At 38.3% G+C, this 19672-nt stretch overlaps 1 protein-coding gene across 7 annotated transcripts in view; it reads right to left on the reverse strand.

Moving 5' to 3' along the window:
- The window catches only part of TENM2 (teneurin transmembrane protein 2), a 1152237-nt gene that overhangs the window by 271741 nt on the left and 860824 nt on the right, over positions 1 to 19672 (reverse strand). For all 7 annotated transcript variants that reach the window (XM_089531991.1, XM_089531984.1, XM_089531975.1 and 4 more), the window contains one exon: positions 9073 to 9311. In XM_089531991.1, the coding sequence (XP_089388117.1) occupies positions 9073 to 9311 (239 nt within the window). The remainder of the gene's footprint in view (positions 1 to 9072; positions 9312 to 19672) is intronic.

Consider the following 19672-nt stretch of genomic DNA (forward strand, 5'->3'; position numbering starts at 1 on the left):
GAATGTTGATCCTGTCCTCTGGAGTATTAGCTATTCCTCCTAATTTGGTGTCATCTGCAAATTTGACAAGTATGCTCCCAATTCTGTCATCCAGGTCATTGATAAAGATGTTGAATAACACTGGGCCCAGGACAGAGCCCTTTGGGACCCCACTGGTCACTTCTTTCCAGGATGAAAAGGAGCCATTGTTGAGCACCCTTTGGGTTTGGCCGGTCAACCACTTACAAATCCATTTAAGACAGTTAAAATGAAATGGGTAGCATATTAAAGATCTTGCAAGCTGGAATTTATAAAAAAATTCCTCAGTATCTCAAGATTACAACTAAAACTACTGCCCTGAGCAGCATGCCCAATTTGGACAACAAATGGCAGAAAAAAACAAGTTACAAACAACTGAAAGATGTAGAAGAAAACAAAGGGGAAGAAAGGAAGAAAAAGGAAAAGAAAGACAAAACAAGAAAGTTTAATCATTGGACAGAACATGCATGTAAAAGAGAACTGGTAAAAAAATGTGATGAATAAGATCACTATTTCAGCTTTGCTAGTTCTTTTCCTTCTTATCTTAACCAAAAGCAATGCCAAAAAAATCTTAGATTTACTATTTAATTGGCTCATTCACCTTGACCTTCAACTAAATCCAATTGCAGCCCTTGTAATACAGATACCAGAGGTGGCAGCCAGCCAAAAGCAAATTGTTTTCTGCTACACAGATATAGTTAGCCATTTTTCAAAGATCTTGATATTCTTATTGTTTCAGTGGCTGTATAGTATTCAAATGTTTCTAGTGAAACATATTCCATTTCATGAATGATAAACTTCAGCACTAATGCATGAACTTGCCTCAAACTAGGAATGTATGGTTGAAAAAATATTTATGCAAATAAGAATAAAAAGTAATTATTACAAGATTTTGGGGGGAAATCCAGTTGTTATTTCCAATCAGAGTAAACCAGTTGAATCAATGAGTCTTACATACACATTAATTTGACAGCCCCATTCATTTCATGAGTCTAGTCTAGTGGAGACTGGGTATGTTTTGTTTTGGATTTACTTACATATATCCGAGAAAAGTTATTTTTCCACATACCTTGAGATTTAAATATGTATTTGGTCCTGTTGATTCAGTTCCAGTCATATTATTTTATTTTATAAAACAGAATACTTCAAAAATATAAGCACGACCCCTGTTTTCAATTAAGATGAGGAGGCTGATCTGTGGTCCAAAATTCCTTGCCTTGGGAGAATATACCACAGTTCTTTGCTAAAAAGGAAAGGTCCTTTGTCCCTCCCCTTTCTGTGTGTTTGTGTTAAGAAACATACATCTCTGTCTGTAAATTACTAAAAACAAACAAACAAACAAAAACACTGCAAGTATGGTCAGAAAGGGTGGGAAGGAAAATTTGTTTTGTTGGTAATTTGAATCCCATCTGCATGCACTAGGCCAAAAGACTTCTATATTGTACTAGAAGTCACCTTTTCACCTAAACATGTATTTGGACATATTTCTTCCTTTTCCATGCCCCTTTCCATAAATCTGTATGGTGCTCAGGCTCCTGAGGAAGCCAGCATGAGTGTTTGAGTGTTGAACTGCAACTCTGGAGACCAGAGTTCAAATCCCCGCTCAGAAAACACATACCTCCTCTACTGGTCACCTCCTCTACAGCAGTGACACATTTGCCATGAACACAATTGAATATAATAACTGTCCTGGTGGCGCAGTGGTTCAATGCCTGTACTGCAGCCACTTATTCAAAACCATAAGCTTGCAAGTTCAAGACCAGCAAAAGGGTTCAAGCTCGACTCAGGCTTGCATCCTTCTGAGGTCGCTAAAACGAGTACCCAGATTGTTGGGGGTCAATTAGCCTACAGTTGTAAACTGCTTAGACACTGCTTAGGTGGTATGAAGTGGTATATAAATGAAGCTTGTTTATAAGAGAGTGTCCATTCAAATGCCTTTTAGAATACAGACATACCTCAGTTAACAAGGTTTCTAAAAAAGAAACTCTTTTTTACAAAGTCTTTTCTGCTCCTCCCTCCATAGCCTATCTTCCTTTCTTCCTTTTCGGCTGTCTAGCTGAGACATCAAAATTCCTCAATATCTCAAGGTAACAAAATATTTTATTTTGTTAAACATCATTATTTTATTTTATTTTATAGCCCACTTTTCTCCCAAATGGGAACAAAGCAGCTTACATCATAAATTAAATCAAAACAGTTAAACATTTCAACTTATTTAAACACATAAACACTTAAAATATGCAATGCATATTAAAACAGCACACCCAGTTAGTCATCACTCCAACCTGGTCAGCAAAGGCTGAAGGCCCATTTAAACAAGAAGGTATTTGCTTGCCAACGAGAAGACAACATTAGAGGCAAATAGTCTGTACCTAAGATTTGTTGTAGGGTGCTTCCCAAGTCATTTACTTATGACTATCATGGGGTTTTCTTGGCAAGTTTCTTCAGAGGGGGTTTGCCATTGCCATCCTCTGAGGCTGCAAGAGTGTGACTTGCCCAAGGCTACCCAGTGGTTTCATGGACAAGTGGGGATTTGAACCCTGGTCTCCAGAGTCCTAGTCCAATGCTCTAACCACTACACCAGCTATATGGGGCTTTATAGGCCAAAAGCCAACACTGGATTCTCCCCAGACCAGTGAAGCTGTATCAGCAAGGGAGTTATGTGATCCCTATAACAAGCCCCAATCAGCAGTCTAGGTGCATCAATTTGAAATGCTGCTGAAATATCCAAATAGTTTTCAAAGGCAGCCCCACACTGAAGGCATTGCAGCAACCTAACCAGGATGTAATCAAGACATGCTTTACCATGGCCAGATCCAGCTTCTCAAGGAATGGGCACAGCTGACGCACTAGTTTTTATGGTGAAAATGCACTCCTGGCCACCACAGAAACCTATGCATCCACGCTCAGGTCAGTTAAAACTAATACAGCACCTCCCTAAACCTTTCTTTAAAACTTTCTGTTTTAAAAGCTTGTTTTAAAAAGGTTTTAGTCTGTCAACAGAAGGACAACAAAAAGGAGACAATTCTGGTCTTCCTGGGAAGGAAGTTCCAGAGTCTACGGACAGCCACCAAGAAGACTCACTCTCACAATGGGACTGAGAGAAGAGTCTTTCCTGATGATCTCAGAGCCTGATCTGGGAGATGTGGTCTGCCAGATAGTTGGCAACTGAGCCATACATGGCTCATATACTTCACTGTACTTTGAATTACACTGGGAAACAAGCTAGCAGCCAATAAACAGTTTTCAACAAGGGCACTGTGTGGTCTCTATAACATGTTCCAGTTAATTGTCTAGCAAAAGCTCTTTAAACCAGCTGAAGTGTCTGAAAATTTTTCAAAGGCTGCCTGCCCCAAGTAGAGCATGTTACAGTAGTCCAAACAGGGTGTAACCAAGGCATGTACAACTGTGGCCAGATCGGACATCTCAAGGAATGGGCACAGTTGGCTCACAAGCTTTAATGTGCAGAAGCACTCCTAGTCACCACAAAAATCTGGGCCCCTGCTTCAAAGCTGAGACCAGGAGTACACTCAAAAATCCTGTGTCTTCATGGGGAGTGTAACACCATCTAACACAGGCTGTATCCCTATTCCTTGATCTGCCTAATGGCTGACCAAGAACACCTCTGTCATGTCTGGACTAAGTTTCAGTTTGTTTCCCCTCAACCAGTCCATTACTATAAATAAATATATAAATAAATATTTATTTATATCCCGCCTCTTCCGATTGAAGATCGAGGCAGGTAACAACAAAGTAAATACAATATACAACAATAAAAACAACAAGCCCCACAAAACCCTGACCCAACCCTCCCTCCCAACTATAAAATTAGACAGTAAAAAAATGTTTCAAAAGTACAAACAATACATCAAAGTTAAAAACAAATCACACATAAGAAAATCAATAAAAGGGGGATTCAATTGGTTCTGGACATTATCAATCTTTCATTACTGATGAATTACACTCATTTAGGACCAGGCCAGCCTCCTTGGATCAGGTGGAAAGGAGTTGAGTTGTGTGCCATCCACATATGGATGGCACCACACCCCAAAACTAGACTACCTCCCCCAGTGGTTTCATGTATATTTTAAATAGCATGGGGGATGAAACAGAACCCTGTGGGACCCCCAGGCTAATGGCCAAGTGCTTGAACAGAAGAGCCACATCCTGGGTCCAATAACACTGGACAAGCAGGAGCCTATTATCCCTGGGTGCATTTTGAAAGAAGCTTTCAAGTGGCCTACAGAAGGTTCAAAATGTTTTTGTTTGCTTATTCAAGGCTTATCTAACTTGCTTGTTAATTTCACATGTGCACACTGTTAGTGTTGAATAAAAGCTTTGTTGAAACATATTGACTTGCTCTTCCTTTTTTTGTGGTATAGGAATCTATGCCTGTTTTTTTCATCTTATTTCTACCTCTTTAATAGAACCATTTTTTTTTTGTTAAAGAAGTAATGTCCAGGAAAATATTTACTTCATTAACTGAGATATACGTATACGCACTGTATGTAGTGCTGGTTTTATTCTGCTGGGGATACATAGCCACACCCCAGGTACAATTTTGAAAATCTTAGTTTTATGAGCTCTCAATACCAGGCATTGCAGGCTATATTTCAGAGGAAGAAACTGACAAATCCATGTCAGAGTATTCCTTGCCTAAGAAAACCCTATGAAATTCATGGGGTCACCATAAGTCAACAGGTGACCTGAAGGTGCATACACACACATGCTAGATTAACAAACTGTAGGAATGGAGGGTATGGATATTTTGTTAGTACAAATTTATTCTCAAGGCAAAATATAGGCAGTCTTATATTTAATTAATTCAAAGAGAGACTAAGCAAATTTATTTACATACTAAGATGAGGCATTTATAGATTTAACAATTTCTCCTTCAACTGCATGCAGAAACCAAGAGAAGAAGAGATTGTAGGTATTCTTCCTATTCTGTACACATAGTATAATGGTTACATAAGCATCTTATCTTCAACCATATCCTTCTGTCATTTCCTTTTTATTTTTCCAAGCCGAGGTCTATTTCACATGATGGAAGGCGACAAAATAGTCCCAGCACTCTAAAATTCATCAGCATGAGTCTCAACATATCAATTTTCAAGTAGAACAACTTTAAATACATGGCAGGCTTTTAGCTTCTCTAGAAAATAATACTTCTATTGTTTCCAAAGGAAACCCTAAGTACCCCAAATTACCACGCTTTTAACATACTGACGTGTTGATGGCCTGATGCTTTTCCAAGCTGAGAGTCAGATTGACAGAAGTCAAAGTAGTTTAGAGGAACACTTAAAACATGGCATTTTGCATTTGGCAAAAATTACTGCAGTGAAAAAATGACAAGGTGACTTTCTAATTCTTTAAGTTTGGCAGGGAAAGAAAGAGCTAAAAATGAATTTAACTGACAAATACTTTTATCGCTGCTCTTGCTATAAAGAAGAAGATAGAAGAACAATAGGACTTGTGTCATATGCTTTATTCTAACTATTAAATGCAAAATAGGCTGTGGTGGATTGTTGTTGTTTTGTCACTGGACCTTAAAAATGACTGGTTTGAAATATACAAAAGCCCAGACTCAGAATTTTCACAAAAAACAAACAAATTTTGTTTAACTTAGCGCAGGTCGGAATATCTGAAATACCATGACAAAAGTTTTCCAACAATGTGCTGATGCTTGCAGAAACAACGTGAGGCAATATATGTGTACAGTATATGCATGGGCTTTCAAGTTGCTTGTTGACTAATGGGGACCTCATGAATTTCACAGGGTTTTCTTAGGCAAGGAATACTCAGAGGCAGTTTTTTGTGGGTTTTTCAGGTATTTGGCCATGTTCTAGAAGAGTTTCTTCCTGACGTTTTGCCAGCATCTGTGGCTGGCATCTTCTGAAGATGCCAGCCACAGATGATGGTGAAACGTCAGGAAGAAACTATTCTAGAACATGGCCACATAGCCCGAAAAACCCACAAAAAACTATGGATGCTGGCCATGAAAGCCTTCGACTTCACTCAGAGGCAGTTTTGCGAATTCCTTCCTCTGAAATATAGTTTAATAGCACCTGGTATTCATTGATGGTCTCCCATCAATGTATTAAGCAGGGCTGACTCTGCTTAGCTTCCAAGATTAGATAGGATCTGGTGACTTTAAGGTATTTAGGTCTCATGTATGAAGAACAGGCAGTATATGATAGCACGACTGGTAAATCCAATCACACTGGGAAACCTCATGCGGTAAGAGTTTTATTTAACCAGCACAGCAGCTTTCTTGGTGCATATATAAAAGTGTCACAGATTTGATTTCACTAAAAAAGAGAAAAAAAATAAAACACTTCAGACACTGACATAAAAACTAAAACCAAAACCTCCTCTATAAAAGTGATTATGGTTTCACATCTTTAGCATTTTTTTTACTGATTTTTTGCTTTGAATTTTCTATTACATTCAAAGCAGGTATATTTTTTGTTTGTTCAAAATACTGTTTAAAAAAGAAAGCTGTAAGATGGTACAACACTGACAGATGAAATGCCTCCAAGAAAAAGGAGTTCTTGTAGAACTCCTTCTTGGGAGGCAAAAACAAGCACACATATACTAGTGCATAATGTATTTCATAATGTATTTATGGCATAGAAAGCCTGTCTGATCATTCCATCATAGCTGGAGCCCAGAAACTAGGTGCAGGAGCACTCTAGAAGCCTCCCCTGTAAAGTACTCAAGTATGTGGGCACAATTTCCACAGCTGAGGTGAAGTTCCAACTTATTTGCAGGATCACCTCCTTCCACATAATCCACCCTGCACACTTAGGTCCTCTTGGGGAAAATCTATTGCACTCAATAAAAACAAGGTTGGCCACAGGCACCCAGAGGACCTTCTCATCTGCTGCTCCCAAACTATGAAATGGCCTGTCAGGAGAGATTCGAAACATTACCAATCCTGACAGCTTTAAAAAGGCCGTCGAGACGAAACTCTTCCGACAGGCCTTCCCTTAATAACAGGTTGTCTCTGAATAACCCACCTGATCTTTCAGGGATGTGATTATATGGAAGACTTACCCATCTTTTTACCGCAGACTGTTTTGTTTTTGTTTGATTGTCTTGATTGACTGATTGATTGATTTGATAGTATTTTATTATGGTATTGTCTTGAAAGGGAAGGAACAATGGGTATTTTGTGATGTATGATGCATTTGATATTGTATTTTATCATTGTTGTACACCACTTTGATTCTGAGGGAGAGGTGGGATAAAAATAAATTATTATTATTATTATTATTATTATTATTATTATTATTATTATCAATTATTATCATCTACGTATCTTTGGTCTTAGTTTACGTATCCATGCTTGTCTCTTCCCCTGTTCTGGAAGGTGCTCTGAGGTGCTAGAAGATAGCAAGGGAAAATGAAACATGACTTTTGCCAGCTACCTAGTAAGAATGGAGTAGCTGAACTAGTCTAAGAAGTTGATGTACAATTGTACAGGCAGCTGTTAAAAATATTTATATAAAGGATCATATTTAGAGCACCTATATGACTACCCACATACAGAATGGTAGAGCTATAAGGGACTCCAGGGGTCAACCAGTCCAAATCCTTGCCAGTACAGGAATCAACCTTGTACATGCCTACTCAGAACTGAGTAACAGTGTAATGAGATCAGACAAGCCACTCCAAAACTCTGCCTTGGGGGTAGGTGTTGCACTTACTATACCACACAAATATTGAGTCTTGATCAATTTATACGCTAGAGGTGAGGACTAGATATGTGTTTTTCTTCTACATAAACAAGATGAGCAGTGCAACCTTAAACATGTTTACTTAAAAACACTTCCCTCTATATTCAATGGGGCTTTCTACCTAGCAAGGATATCTAGGATCCTTGCATTTGGATCTAGAAATGGGATGCAAATTATGTAGCTAGTGATATTTTTATGGAAAATTCACTTTCTAATTTTGAATGCCATTTTATATAGAATATTTTTTTTATTTGTCCTACATGTCTTTGCCCACAGAAAAGCTATTTTGGACTAATTTCTCCACTTTTCACAGATAAACTGTGTCAGAAGAAAATTGCATAGGTACGTGGAGCTTGCTGCATGCAGTCTAACATTTGAACATATTCGATAACTGGGACACTGTTCCTACTATGTAATCAAAGAATTAAAATTGCTGGAGCTAAAGAAAGCTATAGAATTTGCAAATTTATGGCTGTCATTAAAATTATGGTGGAGGTGGGAAAAATCTCATTGACTGCCAGAATAGCTTGATATAGTAGACTTAACATCTGAGGACACTAAAAGAAAGATCAATACCAAGACCAGACAATAGTAAGGAACAAGCTCATTCAGAAATAAAGACAACACACATGCTAACAATGAAAGGGCATGGGACTGCTAAATCAGTGCCACAGATCATGACATGATGGCACAAGAACAAAAGTTAAACAGTGACCTTATATACATAAAATTTATCTGACAAATTTCAGGTACTGTGTGGGGAAAAAACATGACAGAAACAAAGACATAGTGACTATCTTCCAATGCCATCTGAATACGTGTCTAAAGCAGGCCATCTTTTACTTGAAACCAAAGGAGAAAGAATGCAATTTTGCCCATCAGAATATATAGGAAATTATATCGTCAACACTCGGACAATAATTTTATTCTTGCAACAAGTCTGCCATCCAGTCTCTGGTGATCTTATAAAACATAGAAATGAAGGAATTGGGTCATCTGATCAATCCAACATCTTCTGTAATTTCAAAATAATACAGATATAGCAAGAGGAAGAATTTTATCAAGACATAACTAATAGCCAAACTATTAGGGAAAATGAACAGAGATGAGAGCAAGCAAATACAAACTATTGTATTAAAATTAAGTTAGAACCAAAACCCTTAGCCAATTCTCTCTCTTCAACATCCAACCAATCGTCTGAGAAAGGTATTTTGGAAGTAATACACTTGTATGTGAGTACAGTTGGAGGAGTGGGAGTAAACAAGTAGAATAACCAGAAGATCAAAACACATTTGTTCAAAGCTGGACTTACCTATGAAATAGGCCAGCAGAATGGCAAGTAGGACTGCAGCAGCGATAGCTGATAAAGCAGCACATTTCCAGCTACAGTACTTGGAGGGCTTTTTTAGCTTGAATGCATTTCTGGAGAAAGTATTTCTAGGTAGCAGTCTGGGAGGTGGTGTGTATACTGTTCCTGAGGTCAAAGGATATCCAGGGGAAGAACTGCTGAATAGAGGAGTTGTACCAGAAGATGTTTTGAACAAAAAATGCCTGAAATGAAGATATATTTATCATAGTTAGTAGAGGCAGCCAAGTACATAACTTACATATTTTGCAATTAAAAAAAGAGAATAGTAGCAAAAAGAAAGAGAAAGGGACATTTCACTTTCTCCTTATACCTATTTTTAAAAACGAGAATAATATCTGAAAATTATTGGGAGGAAATATATACATCTTCAAATAAAACCAGGCATTTCAAATTGATTTGAATCTGATTTCGATATTAAAAGATTGGATATAGGCTGAGTCTCCCTTATTCAGTATTTGGAAATCTGAAGTATTCCAAAATTATCCACATTCGTGGCTGAGATAATGGAGATTATCACAAGGGGGATTGGATCGCTCCCTCGTCCTTATCCCATCCATGACCCGAGTGAAAGTGATTGCTCAAATCACTTTCACACTGTAGCCTGCTGAAAAGCTCTTTCAGCCATCATGGTATTAACAGGTTCTTCCATTAATACAAAAGACTGCAAATGACGGCAGTCTTTGCCAAATAAGTTGATTTCATGCATAGTCTGTTTTATAGAGTTCCTTAGATTGTCTAGCATTATTACGACATCATCCGCGTAAGCTTTGACTTTTTACTCTTCCCCTTTAACTTTTGTACCCTTGATTATGGATTTGTCTCTTAATGAGTTCAGTAGAATTTCTAGTGACAAAAGAAATAACGGGGGAAAGAGGACAACCCTGCCTGGTTCCTTTATTTATTTGAAATTCAGGGAGTCTCTCACCGTTTATCTTAAGGAAAGCTTTTTGTTGACTGTATATATGCTTTATATTTTCAATAAATCTATTTCTCAATGTGCATCCTTCCATAACTTCAAACATAAATTCCCAAGAAACTGAATCAAAAGCCTTCTTGTCATCTACAAAAATTAAAGAAAGCTTTTTATCAATATTAATAACATAATACTTGATTAAGTCCAAGATTATTCTTGTATTATTTCTAATATCCCTGTCCAGCAGAAACCCATTTTGATCCTCATAAATTATAGTTGATTAAAAAAAAATCATTCTATTTGCAGGAATCAAAGCAAAAACCTTGTAAGGAGGAGGAAGAGCAGAGAAGAAGAGGAGGAGGAGGAAGAAGGAAAAGGAGAACAAGAGGTAGCTGGCTTCCCTGCCAAGTCATGTGCAAGTCATGTGTGAAAGTTCTTCCTGCAACTGGGTGGGAAGGACAGGACAGGGACGGGACAATGATGTACCATCCATCATGTGATAATCTCCAATGACACTGTTGCTTTCTGATGGTTCAATGTACATACACTTTGTTTTATGCACAAAATTATTATGAAATATTGAGCATAAAATTATCTTCTGGCTATGTGTATAAAGCATATATGAAACATAAATGAATTCCATGTTTATGTTTGGATCCCATGCATTTCATTATATATATGAACATATTCCAAAATAAAAAAACCCTCCAAAATCCAAAACACTTTTAGTCCAAAGCACTTCAGATAAGGGCGACTCAACCTATACTCTGATTGAAAAAATGACATTGTTACTGTCATTGTCATTGTCATCACCACCACTACCACAACTTACATATCTGACTGCTAAATGTCAGCCTAGATTTAAAAAAAAAATAGATCTGAAATATACTCATGCTTGTGCACTGGCAAACTACCAGAGTTATAGAGTGACATAAAATGAAAAGAAACTGAAAGCACATAATCCATCCTGCTGAAATTAAAAATGGTTGAACCAGGAATAACTTGCAAATATGGTGATTTCTCAATACAATTCAAAGCATAAGAAACAATGACTGGATTTCAGTGGAAGACTATATTGCACTAACAGCATAACAGAAACCAGAGAAAGCTTAATATGAAACTAGTTCAGACTCAAAAGCCAGTGTAATGCAGTAGTTCCCAACCTTCCTAATGCAGTGATCCTTAATATAGTTCTTCATGTTGTGGTGACCCCAACCATAAAATTATTTTCGTTGCTACTTCATAACTGTAATTTTGCTACTGTTTTCTGATGGTCTTAGATGACCCCAAAGGGGTCGTGACCCATAAGTTGAGAACTGCTGGTGTAATGAGTTACCAAAGATTTTAGTGTCCAGGCAAATGCAATAAAATAAGGTTGGATCCAGATGCGGACATTCTGTAGCTGTACACATCTGAACTATTTCTGAGATCTGAACAATATTTCCCTCCTCTTTTTTGGCACTCCTTGGGAACTCCATGAAATACAGTTTGCCCTCCATATACGCGGACTTGCCAAACGTGGATTGCAGCATACGCAGATGACAAGCTTGCAGGGGGGTATTGGCAGAGGAGGAAGAGGAGGAAGAAAAGGAGGATGAGTGGTGGTAGGGTAACAGAGGGGGATCAGAAGAGTAGCAGAAAATGGAGGATGTGGGGAAGAGGAGGAGGAGAAAGAAGGAAAAGGAAGAGGAAGAGCAGAGAAGAGGAGGAGGAGAAGGAGGAGGAAAGAAAAGGACAAGAGGCCGCACTGCGGTGGAGGGGGGAAGAGAAAGAGGAGGAAGGCAGAGAAGGTGAGCGAAAAGTAGAAGGAAGAGCCACAGCAGTGGCAATGGAGGAAGAATAGGAGGAAGATAGAAGAAAAGGAAGAGGAGGAAGGAGGAGGAGGCAGGAAAGAGAAGGAGGAGGAGGAGGAGGAGGAGGAGGAAGAGTCTTGGCAGCGGCAACAGGGGACGAAGAGGAGGAGGAGAAGAGGGGGAGGAGGCATGGAAGAAGAGGAAGAAGAAGTACTCCCTGCTGTCTGCCGCAGTGAAAATGGCAAGACTGGCATCGGGGAGGGAGAAGGGGCAAAGTGTCATTGTCCTCAATGGTGGCATAGCCACCATTGAGAACTATGGGACTTGAACATCCACAGATTTTGGTATCTGTGAGGGGGTCTGGAAGAGATCCCCCAAATATACTGAGGGCCCACTGTACTCACACATTTTCAATACCAGCCATTGAAAAGTTTCTTTTTTCACCCATTCTGCTGTGTCCTGGAACAGGAGAAAGATTTCCATGTATCTGTGTGTTCCTGTAGTACATCTACCCCCTGCAATGGGGTAGGTTACTGGGCCAAATATTTATGAATCAAAGGCAACAGAACACTCTGCTCCAACCAGTGGTGAAAAGGAGAAAGAAAAGATGTTCTGATTGGAGGTGGAGACAGCACAATTTCAGACCTCCTAGGAAATCTAGCTCTACATGTCTAAGAAAATTAAGAAAATTATTATTTCTTGTAAAATATATATCTTTATGACATTTATATTTGTCATCCAATTACAGTATTTTCAAGGCAACTTATAAAGCATCAAGATTGCAGCATTCACAGACATTGGAACAATGATACTGGTTCTTTGGGCATTAGGTTTAATCTGTTCCTTTTTTCTCAAAAAAATCAATGCCTCTGTCATATGATGCTTTGCACTTCAGAGGATGTCAGATTTGAAGTAGGAATGAAAGACAGGAAAGTGGAGTCAATCTGTGTAACAGCACCATTGAAACGGAGTACTAAGTATGAGTCATCTAGAAAGCAAGTAGCTCACATGGGAAGCAAGCAGTATTCTTTGTGCTGCTGAAGCTGTAATTCTTTAGGGCAGCAGCTTTTCTTTGTGAAAGTGAGACAGGACTGATGTCTTGGTTATTCTGGCAAAGATGCAGTAAACTGCATATTAACCAGGTTTTGCAGTGTCTAAAAGCAAGTGAGTTTATGACAGTGATTGGAACTGTGCTACAGAATTTTGAAAAACAACACTTCTAGCTACAGAGCACAACCTTTCTCGGTTTGCAAAGGAAGGAAAACCAAAATGGCAATATTTTCTTAGAATTATACCAGCAGAACTTGAATTCAATGAAGAGTCTGTTAAATATGCACATGTTTATAGCCTTTTGCTATTGCTTCCCTTTCCCCTTGAAATAGCTTTACAGTACTGAGCTGATGAACATATCCATTTAAGCCTGGTATAGCCTGCTGGCTTCTGGCCACACAAGGCTTACAAAACAGTAGTGAGTCATATGAAGACTGCTTCCCTCCTTCTCCTTCTCCCCTTCTTAGAAGCTATTTCCTATCTTGCCTATCTTTCCACTGAATCAAAGATTAGCATTATAAATACATTGTATCTATTGTTTGTGAATCCACTTTACATTACAATTCAGATCCCCAGTATATGAGGTATTTCGTATGACAATTAATGTTTCTTTTGAAAGAAAGTCTTTCCTGTCTTGATAAAGGGAGATGTTCTCCTTTAGGGCAGGGAGGGGAGAAGAAATGATCTAGCAGATATAGATAACTGTGTGAGAGTCAGGGGCTGATTTTTCTCCCAGATCCCCCACATGGGTCAATCCTGGACCAAGCCCAAATGCCTCTGTTTCCTCAGCAGTCACTCTGAAAAATGACAGGAGGAAGTAAAGATCATAGCTCTTCCTAACACCATTTTTAGAGTGATCCCAGAAGAAATAAGAGGTATATGAAGTAGTATGAGTTTGTGGGGTGTTTGTAGAGTGGGAAATATTTTTGCATATTTTCATGCATTTTGATGATGATGGTAATGAAGAGTTGCATGATTCTGCATGTTCTGGAGTAGTTTTCTGCAAGTAAAAGGTAACGGATTCCCCCTGAAATGAATGTCCAGTCATAAGCGACTGTTGGGAGTGGTGCCCATCTCCGTTATCAAGTCGACAGAGACAGTGTTGTCCAAAGATGGCTCCATGGTCATGTGACCAGCATGACTGCATAGAACGCTGTTACCTTTCACTACAGTCCATTCTCGTGGGGATTCCGTTCCCCCCCACAAAAATGGAAACTTGAAGATATTCAAGCCCCAGAGACTTAAATGGGGGGGGGGGGTGTTTGTGAGTGGCCGCAGGCATGCACCTTGGGTGTGCACCCAGTTTTAACCCCCTGCGTTTGCTCTTCATGAGTAAGTGAGGGTTGCGAAAATGGAGGGACAACTGCACTTGCTATTTTACATGCTTTCAAATTGCTACGTTGGCAGAAACTGGGACTAGTGATGGGAGCTCCCTCCATCACACAGCACGTGATTTTATGAAAGACTACCCAGAATTACATTGGAAATTGGAAATAGGGGCTATTGGGGCTTTGGGGAACTGGTGGGAGGTTTAAGGTGCTGCAGAAAGGGGTCCAGGGGCCCCGCTTTGTCCACTCCTAATTTAGGATGTCCATAATTGTTATACTCCAATTATGGCTGTTCTAATCTTAGTACCTTTGTAAGAGCTAGACCCAATTCAATATCTTGTCATCACTCCTGAATCAGATAAATATTTGGATTTGTGTTATTATTTGGACTGCCTGCCTTGTTGATTATGTTGTCTTTCCATATTTTATCAGGGACCCTGCAAGGTGATTTAGAACACCTTGATGTTTAAGTAATTAATGTTACTGGTCTGACAAGGGTGTGTGTGATAGGATATTAAGAAGCCCCGACAAGAGTTTCCATAAGAGAGTGTTTCCCACATCAACTTTCAAGAGCTTTCTATGTTAGAAAGAAGCAATGAGTGGATGGTAGAGAAGAGGTGTCAAATAGTCTTGAAGAAAGTTATGGTTACAACTTATAAGAACTTCTCATAAAGACGATAAAATTCCCTCACAAAAGCATTTACAACAAGCAGCGGGCTTTCAAAACAAGACCTGAACCCAAAGGTTTCCAATACTCTACAAAGCTGACACTAGAGAAACTGATGAGACTCACAGATATTCCTATCAATTGCTGAAATTCTATTTTGTAAAAAGAAGAAAATAACATAGGTAGAAACATGAACACATTTCAGAACATTAGTTTCACATCTGGAAAAAAAGAAGAAGACAGTGATAATGCCAGTATTTTGAATCTTCATTGGCTCATGCAGCATGAAAAATGCTTTGAGAGAAGGTCATGGAAAATGGGGCATGCATTCTAACTCCCTGTGACCTATTTTTTAAAATATATATAAAAAATGGAGTTGCATCCTCCCACATTGCAGGCAGCTCACACAGTTCAGTGAAGTCACATTACAACTGCCAGTATGAAAAGACAGATACAATAGTGTAACCATAGGAAAGCTTTAAAAAAAAAAACACTAGTTCATGAATTGATAACATGCAAAATAAAAAGCTTATGTATGTATGTATGTATGTATGTATGTATTGGCTTTTTAAAAATGAAATTATTGTACTCAATGTTCTAAGTTCAAAGTTAGGATATAAAAGATTTATACCATAAGGAGTAAAAGCTCCACACAAATTTACCCACCTGCACTACATATACTGGGAATCTACAGCTGACAATGAATCCTGAACCTGTATGTACATATTAAAAATAATCATAATCCATTACTATCTATAAGCCCCAACCTGGCACCTGCCAGAAGTGCTAGATTATAACACCCATCATCCTTGACCATCAGTCATAATGACTGAGGCCAATGGGGAACTCAGTCGAAAACATTTAGACAGTCCCAAGTACAAGGAGACTGGCATATACACATGCATGCCTTTCCTTTAATTACTTATGGAGGAAATTGTCATATGTGAAGCAGCTTATATCCGGTAAAGAGAGGACTGGGATTCCATTTCAAGTGCATGCCTTTAGATAGATGAACATATGCACAAATATGTTGTTAAGTACAACCATATGGAGTTACTTGCCCTTTGTCCATACAAGCATATGCCCCAGACACAGACTGACACAATTTGCTGTTCCAAAGGTTCCTCCAGCCTGTAGCATATAATCAATATTCAAATAACTGTTAGCTATTTAGTAGCCAAGGATATGTAATTAGGCACAGAAAAAATTAAAACCAACACCTAAAAATATTCCTGACACTTAATAACTACTCAAGCACATTCTGAAGCTTGTCAGGAGCACCCTACATTTTAGAAACACACTCTCTAAAATGCACAGTCATTTATTATATCTTAAATGTTGACTAAATAGCCCCAGAGACAAGGCTTTTTTTTTTAAAAAAACATAATGCAAGTGTTAAGACAGGCTGTCATGTGAGATGCTTAAAATCCCGGGATAGCTTGTCACTGCCATCTTGGATCTCTTAACACCAACACAGTTGGACACCCAGAAGCAGTGAGAAAGTTGCCTGACAGGGAAGTAGCATGTTGGACTGAAAGGCAGGTGCCAGCCTTTAGGCATCTTGTTCTGTCAAAGCATAAAGCTGAACCTATGGGGACATATGTATGCCAAGAATATATCTTAAAATAGATGGAGGAACAATGCAGTTGCTGTTGTAGTGTCATACAGTTACATGAGTGTTAACACTTTTCACAGAACTTGTTCGTTTTCTACAGCAATACTGAGTTTTCCCTACAGTGGGGGAAATGCTGACACTGGCACTCTTGTGACCTTCTTCCCTAAATATGGTAGGGAATTGCCATCAGAGATCAAAAAGTTTGATTTTTGCCTCAAGGAAGTCCCAGATACATTGTCACATAGCAAGGCCTAGAAAATCAGCAAAGACAGAGACTTGTTTTTCTAATTCATAACACAACACATGCTTCTATTGCTTGGATCATGTGGGCTCTAATATCTGACATGGGTGATGTATCTAAAGCATGGCCAGATACCTTTATGAGCATGCTGCAATGAGAATCAACCTGCTACTTAGTTACATAATGTGTATATTAAGGTTGCATTAGCCTTGCATCCAGAATTAATTTGCTACAAAGCACCTAGATATGATGTATATTACAACGGACATGATGCTCCTGGGGTGTGATAAAACAGCATGTGATAAAAACAATCTAATTCTGCAGTTTTGGACCACTATCAAGTAACATATATACATATGAATGAAAAAAAAATGGAAAAAATTGTCATCAGACTTATTTCAGCACTGAATGCAGTGAACCAGCAAGCCTGCATGTATCTACAATGAGTAGAAGTGTTCCAATGTGTGTTAGGCATAAAGACACCATTAAGCTTTAGACAATTCACTCTTTAAACTTAAGCTGAACTTCTACATCTGCAGATTTTTTTTTATAAGAGCTACTAGATTCCCTCTGAACTCATAGTTCCGAGGGACAACAGCTATACCATACACTTGTTTTTAACAGTACTCAGAATGCTAATAATATGTTGCTGTTCTATTTTTTTTATTATATTTGCTTCTGAATGAGGAGAATATTAAAGCTCCTTAAGTTAATGAGTTAAGCCTCATAACCTTCCCTGAGAGAAGAGCACACTCTCACATTTGTTTACATATCGAGAAGGACATGTGTTTCTTGACTGTTGGAAATATTTTCAATAAGTAAGGCAAGCCTTTCCACCTCTAATATGCTCTTCATATTTAAAAGCTCATAGTTAAGTGTTTGACACATACAGGCCAATATCAAACCAGTTAATCCAAATAACACCTCCTCTCACTTCCACACGTAAAGCTGTAGAACTCATCTATTCATTCTGGATAATATGATCAGAAGATTACACATGTATCTAAGAGGCTTTAGGTGGAAGGCAATAACATTAATTTTAGATTGATCAGCTAGCCACCTTCAAAGAGCTGTGAATGGAGCCTAGATTAGGGCTAGGGTTTCAATAGTCAAAATAGATTTGTTCATTTCTAGTGCCAAACAGTTAATGCTTTAAGACTATTTCACCATGTTTAAAGTGGCAAATGGTGATCAAGTCTCTCTCTCTCTCTCTCTGTGTGTGTGTGTGTGTGTGTTTAGGATTTTTAATTATGTTAGTCAAAGTTTGCATGGACACGAAAAAACCTCTCTGAATTATTCTCTGAATTAATTCCCTCCCCTGATCTACATCTAATTCATGAATACAGGTTCAATATCCCTTACCCAAAATGCTTGGGAGCAGAAGTGTTCCGTATTTTGGATTTTTTTTTAATTTTTTTTTTTTTTTTTTTGCATATACATAAGAAGACATAGTAAGGTCTGGAGAGAGAGGATCTGTGAAATTGAACGGTGTGTGGATTCCTGCCACTTCACAGATCCTCATGTCTTTCTCCAGAAACATCTCTCTCCCCATCTTCAAAAATACAGTACAAATTATGTAGTATGTTGCTTGTGTTGTAACTCAAAAAGTTTTGGATTTTGGAGTACTTTGGATTCCAGAATCCTGGATAAGGGATATTCAATGAATTAGATGGAGATCAAGGGAGAGAATTATGCAGCTTTCTGGATGTGCTAGAATGGCAACTCCTGGTATCCCTCATCATTGCTTTGCTGGTTAGGGTGGCTGGCAGTTGTAGGCAAAAACATCTGAATGATCACAAAATCACCCATCCCAGTTCAGACAGAATGTATTCCATTTTGAAATTATGAGAAATGGTCAATATACTCCACCAGTCTATTCTATCCTTGCAACAGTCTCATGTTAAGCTAGGCTGAGAAATAGTGATGGGCTAAAGAGTAGTTTTAGGTTCATAGCTAAGTGAGGATTTATGGCTGGAACCTCAAAAAAAGTTCAGGTGTTATTCAATTTCTCAGTGAAGATTTAAGCCATTACAACTTGCTTGGAAGCTTACATTTCAGTATCTAAGCTTTCCCTTCCCAGTATCTGTCTGAATCTACTGAAGAAACAAATATTTCAAAATATGCAAACCACTGCCTACTGGCAAATGGAAGGAAAAAAATCTCGCAGTGCTCAAGAATAGCAATAATTTCTCCTTGCTATTTAAACTTTTCTTCTTTCTCTTCAGACTAAAGCATTGCTAATTACAGCAATGGAGACTTAATTCATACCAATATAAATAACACCAGGCAGGCATCAGAACTGGCATTAGGACATACTCCAATCTTTGACAAATACCCTTTCAAAGAAAATCCATAATAGCTTTTGGGTTACCCTAATTTCTGAGCCATTATGCCTTTGATTGGCATCTGCAAATGGCCCCATGTGTGGTTTCCATAACAAAGGAGCTTAATCCACTGAAGGCGATGATGTAAACTTGCACTATAAAGAATACTACCATCACTATAGCACTCATGAAGAATCTCTCAAAAGTACTCAAGCCTTTAAATGGAAAACTCTGTATGCTTAGTGTCCAATTATACTATCTGAATCTGAATATTAGGTATTAGACTGCTCAGTATTCATCTCAGTAACAATAGTTGTTTTGCTTGCAATAAACAGGAAAAAATAATAAAAAATTTAAAAAAAATTAAAAAAGAGGAAGTCGGTTTCAAACAGAACACAAGAAATATTTTCTTAAAAACAACAACATATATACCTTTTGGTAAAACAGCTAAGTACTGAAAATGAAAGAGAACCTTGGTTGTATAACTGCAAAGCTTTACATAAGGCACATCTGCTCTACAAACTTTCAAGGAAATAATATAATAATTGTTAAGGGCTAGCAAAACCAAAACCAAATGTTATATGGCTGGGAAGCCCTCCTATCTGCCTAGTT

Source organism: Sceloporus occidentalis, unplaced genomic scaffold (genome assembly GCF_023333645.1).
Source record: "Sceloporus occidentalis isolate IW3139 unplaced genomic scaffold, rSceOcc1.0.p SCAF_1, whole genome shotgun sequence".
In the NCBI taxonomy this organism is placed as follows: domain Eukaryota; kingdom Metazoa; phylum Chordata; class Lepidosauria; order Squamata; family Phrynosomatidae; genus Sceloporus; species Sceloporus occidentalis.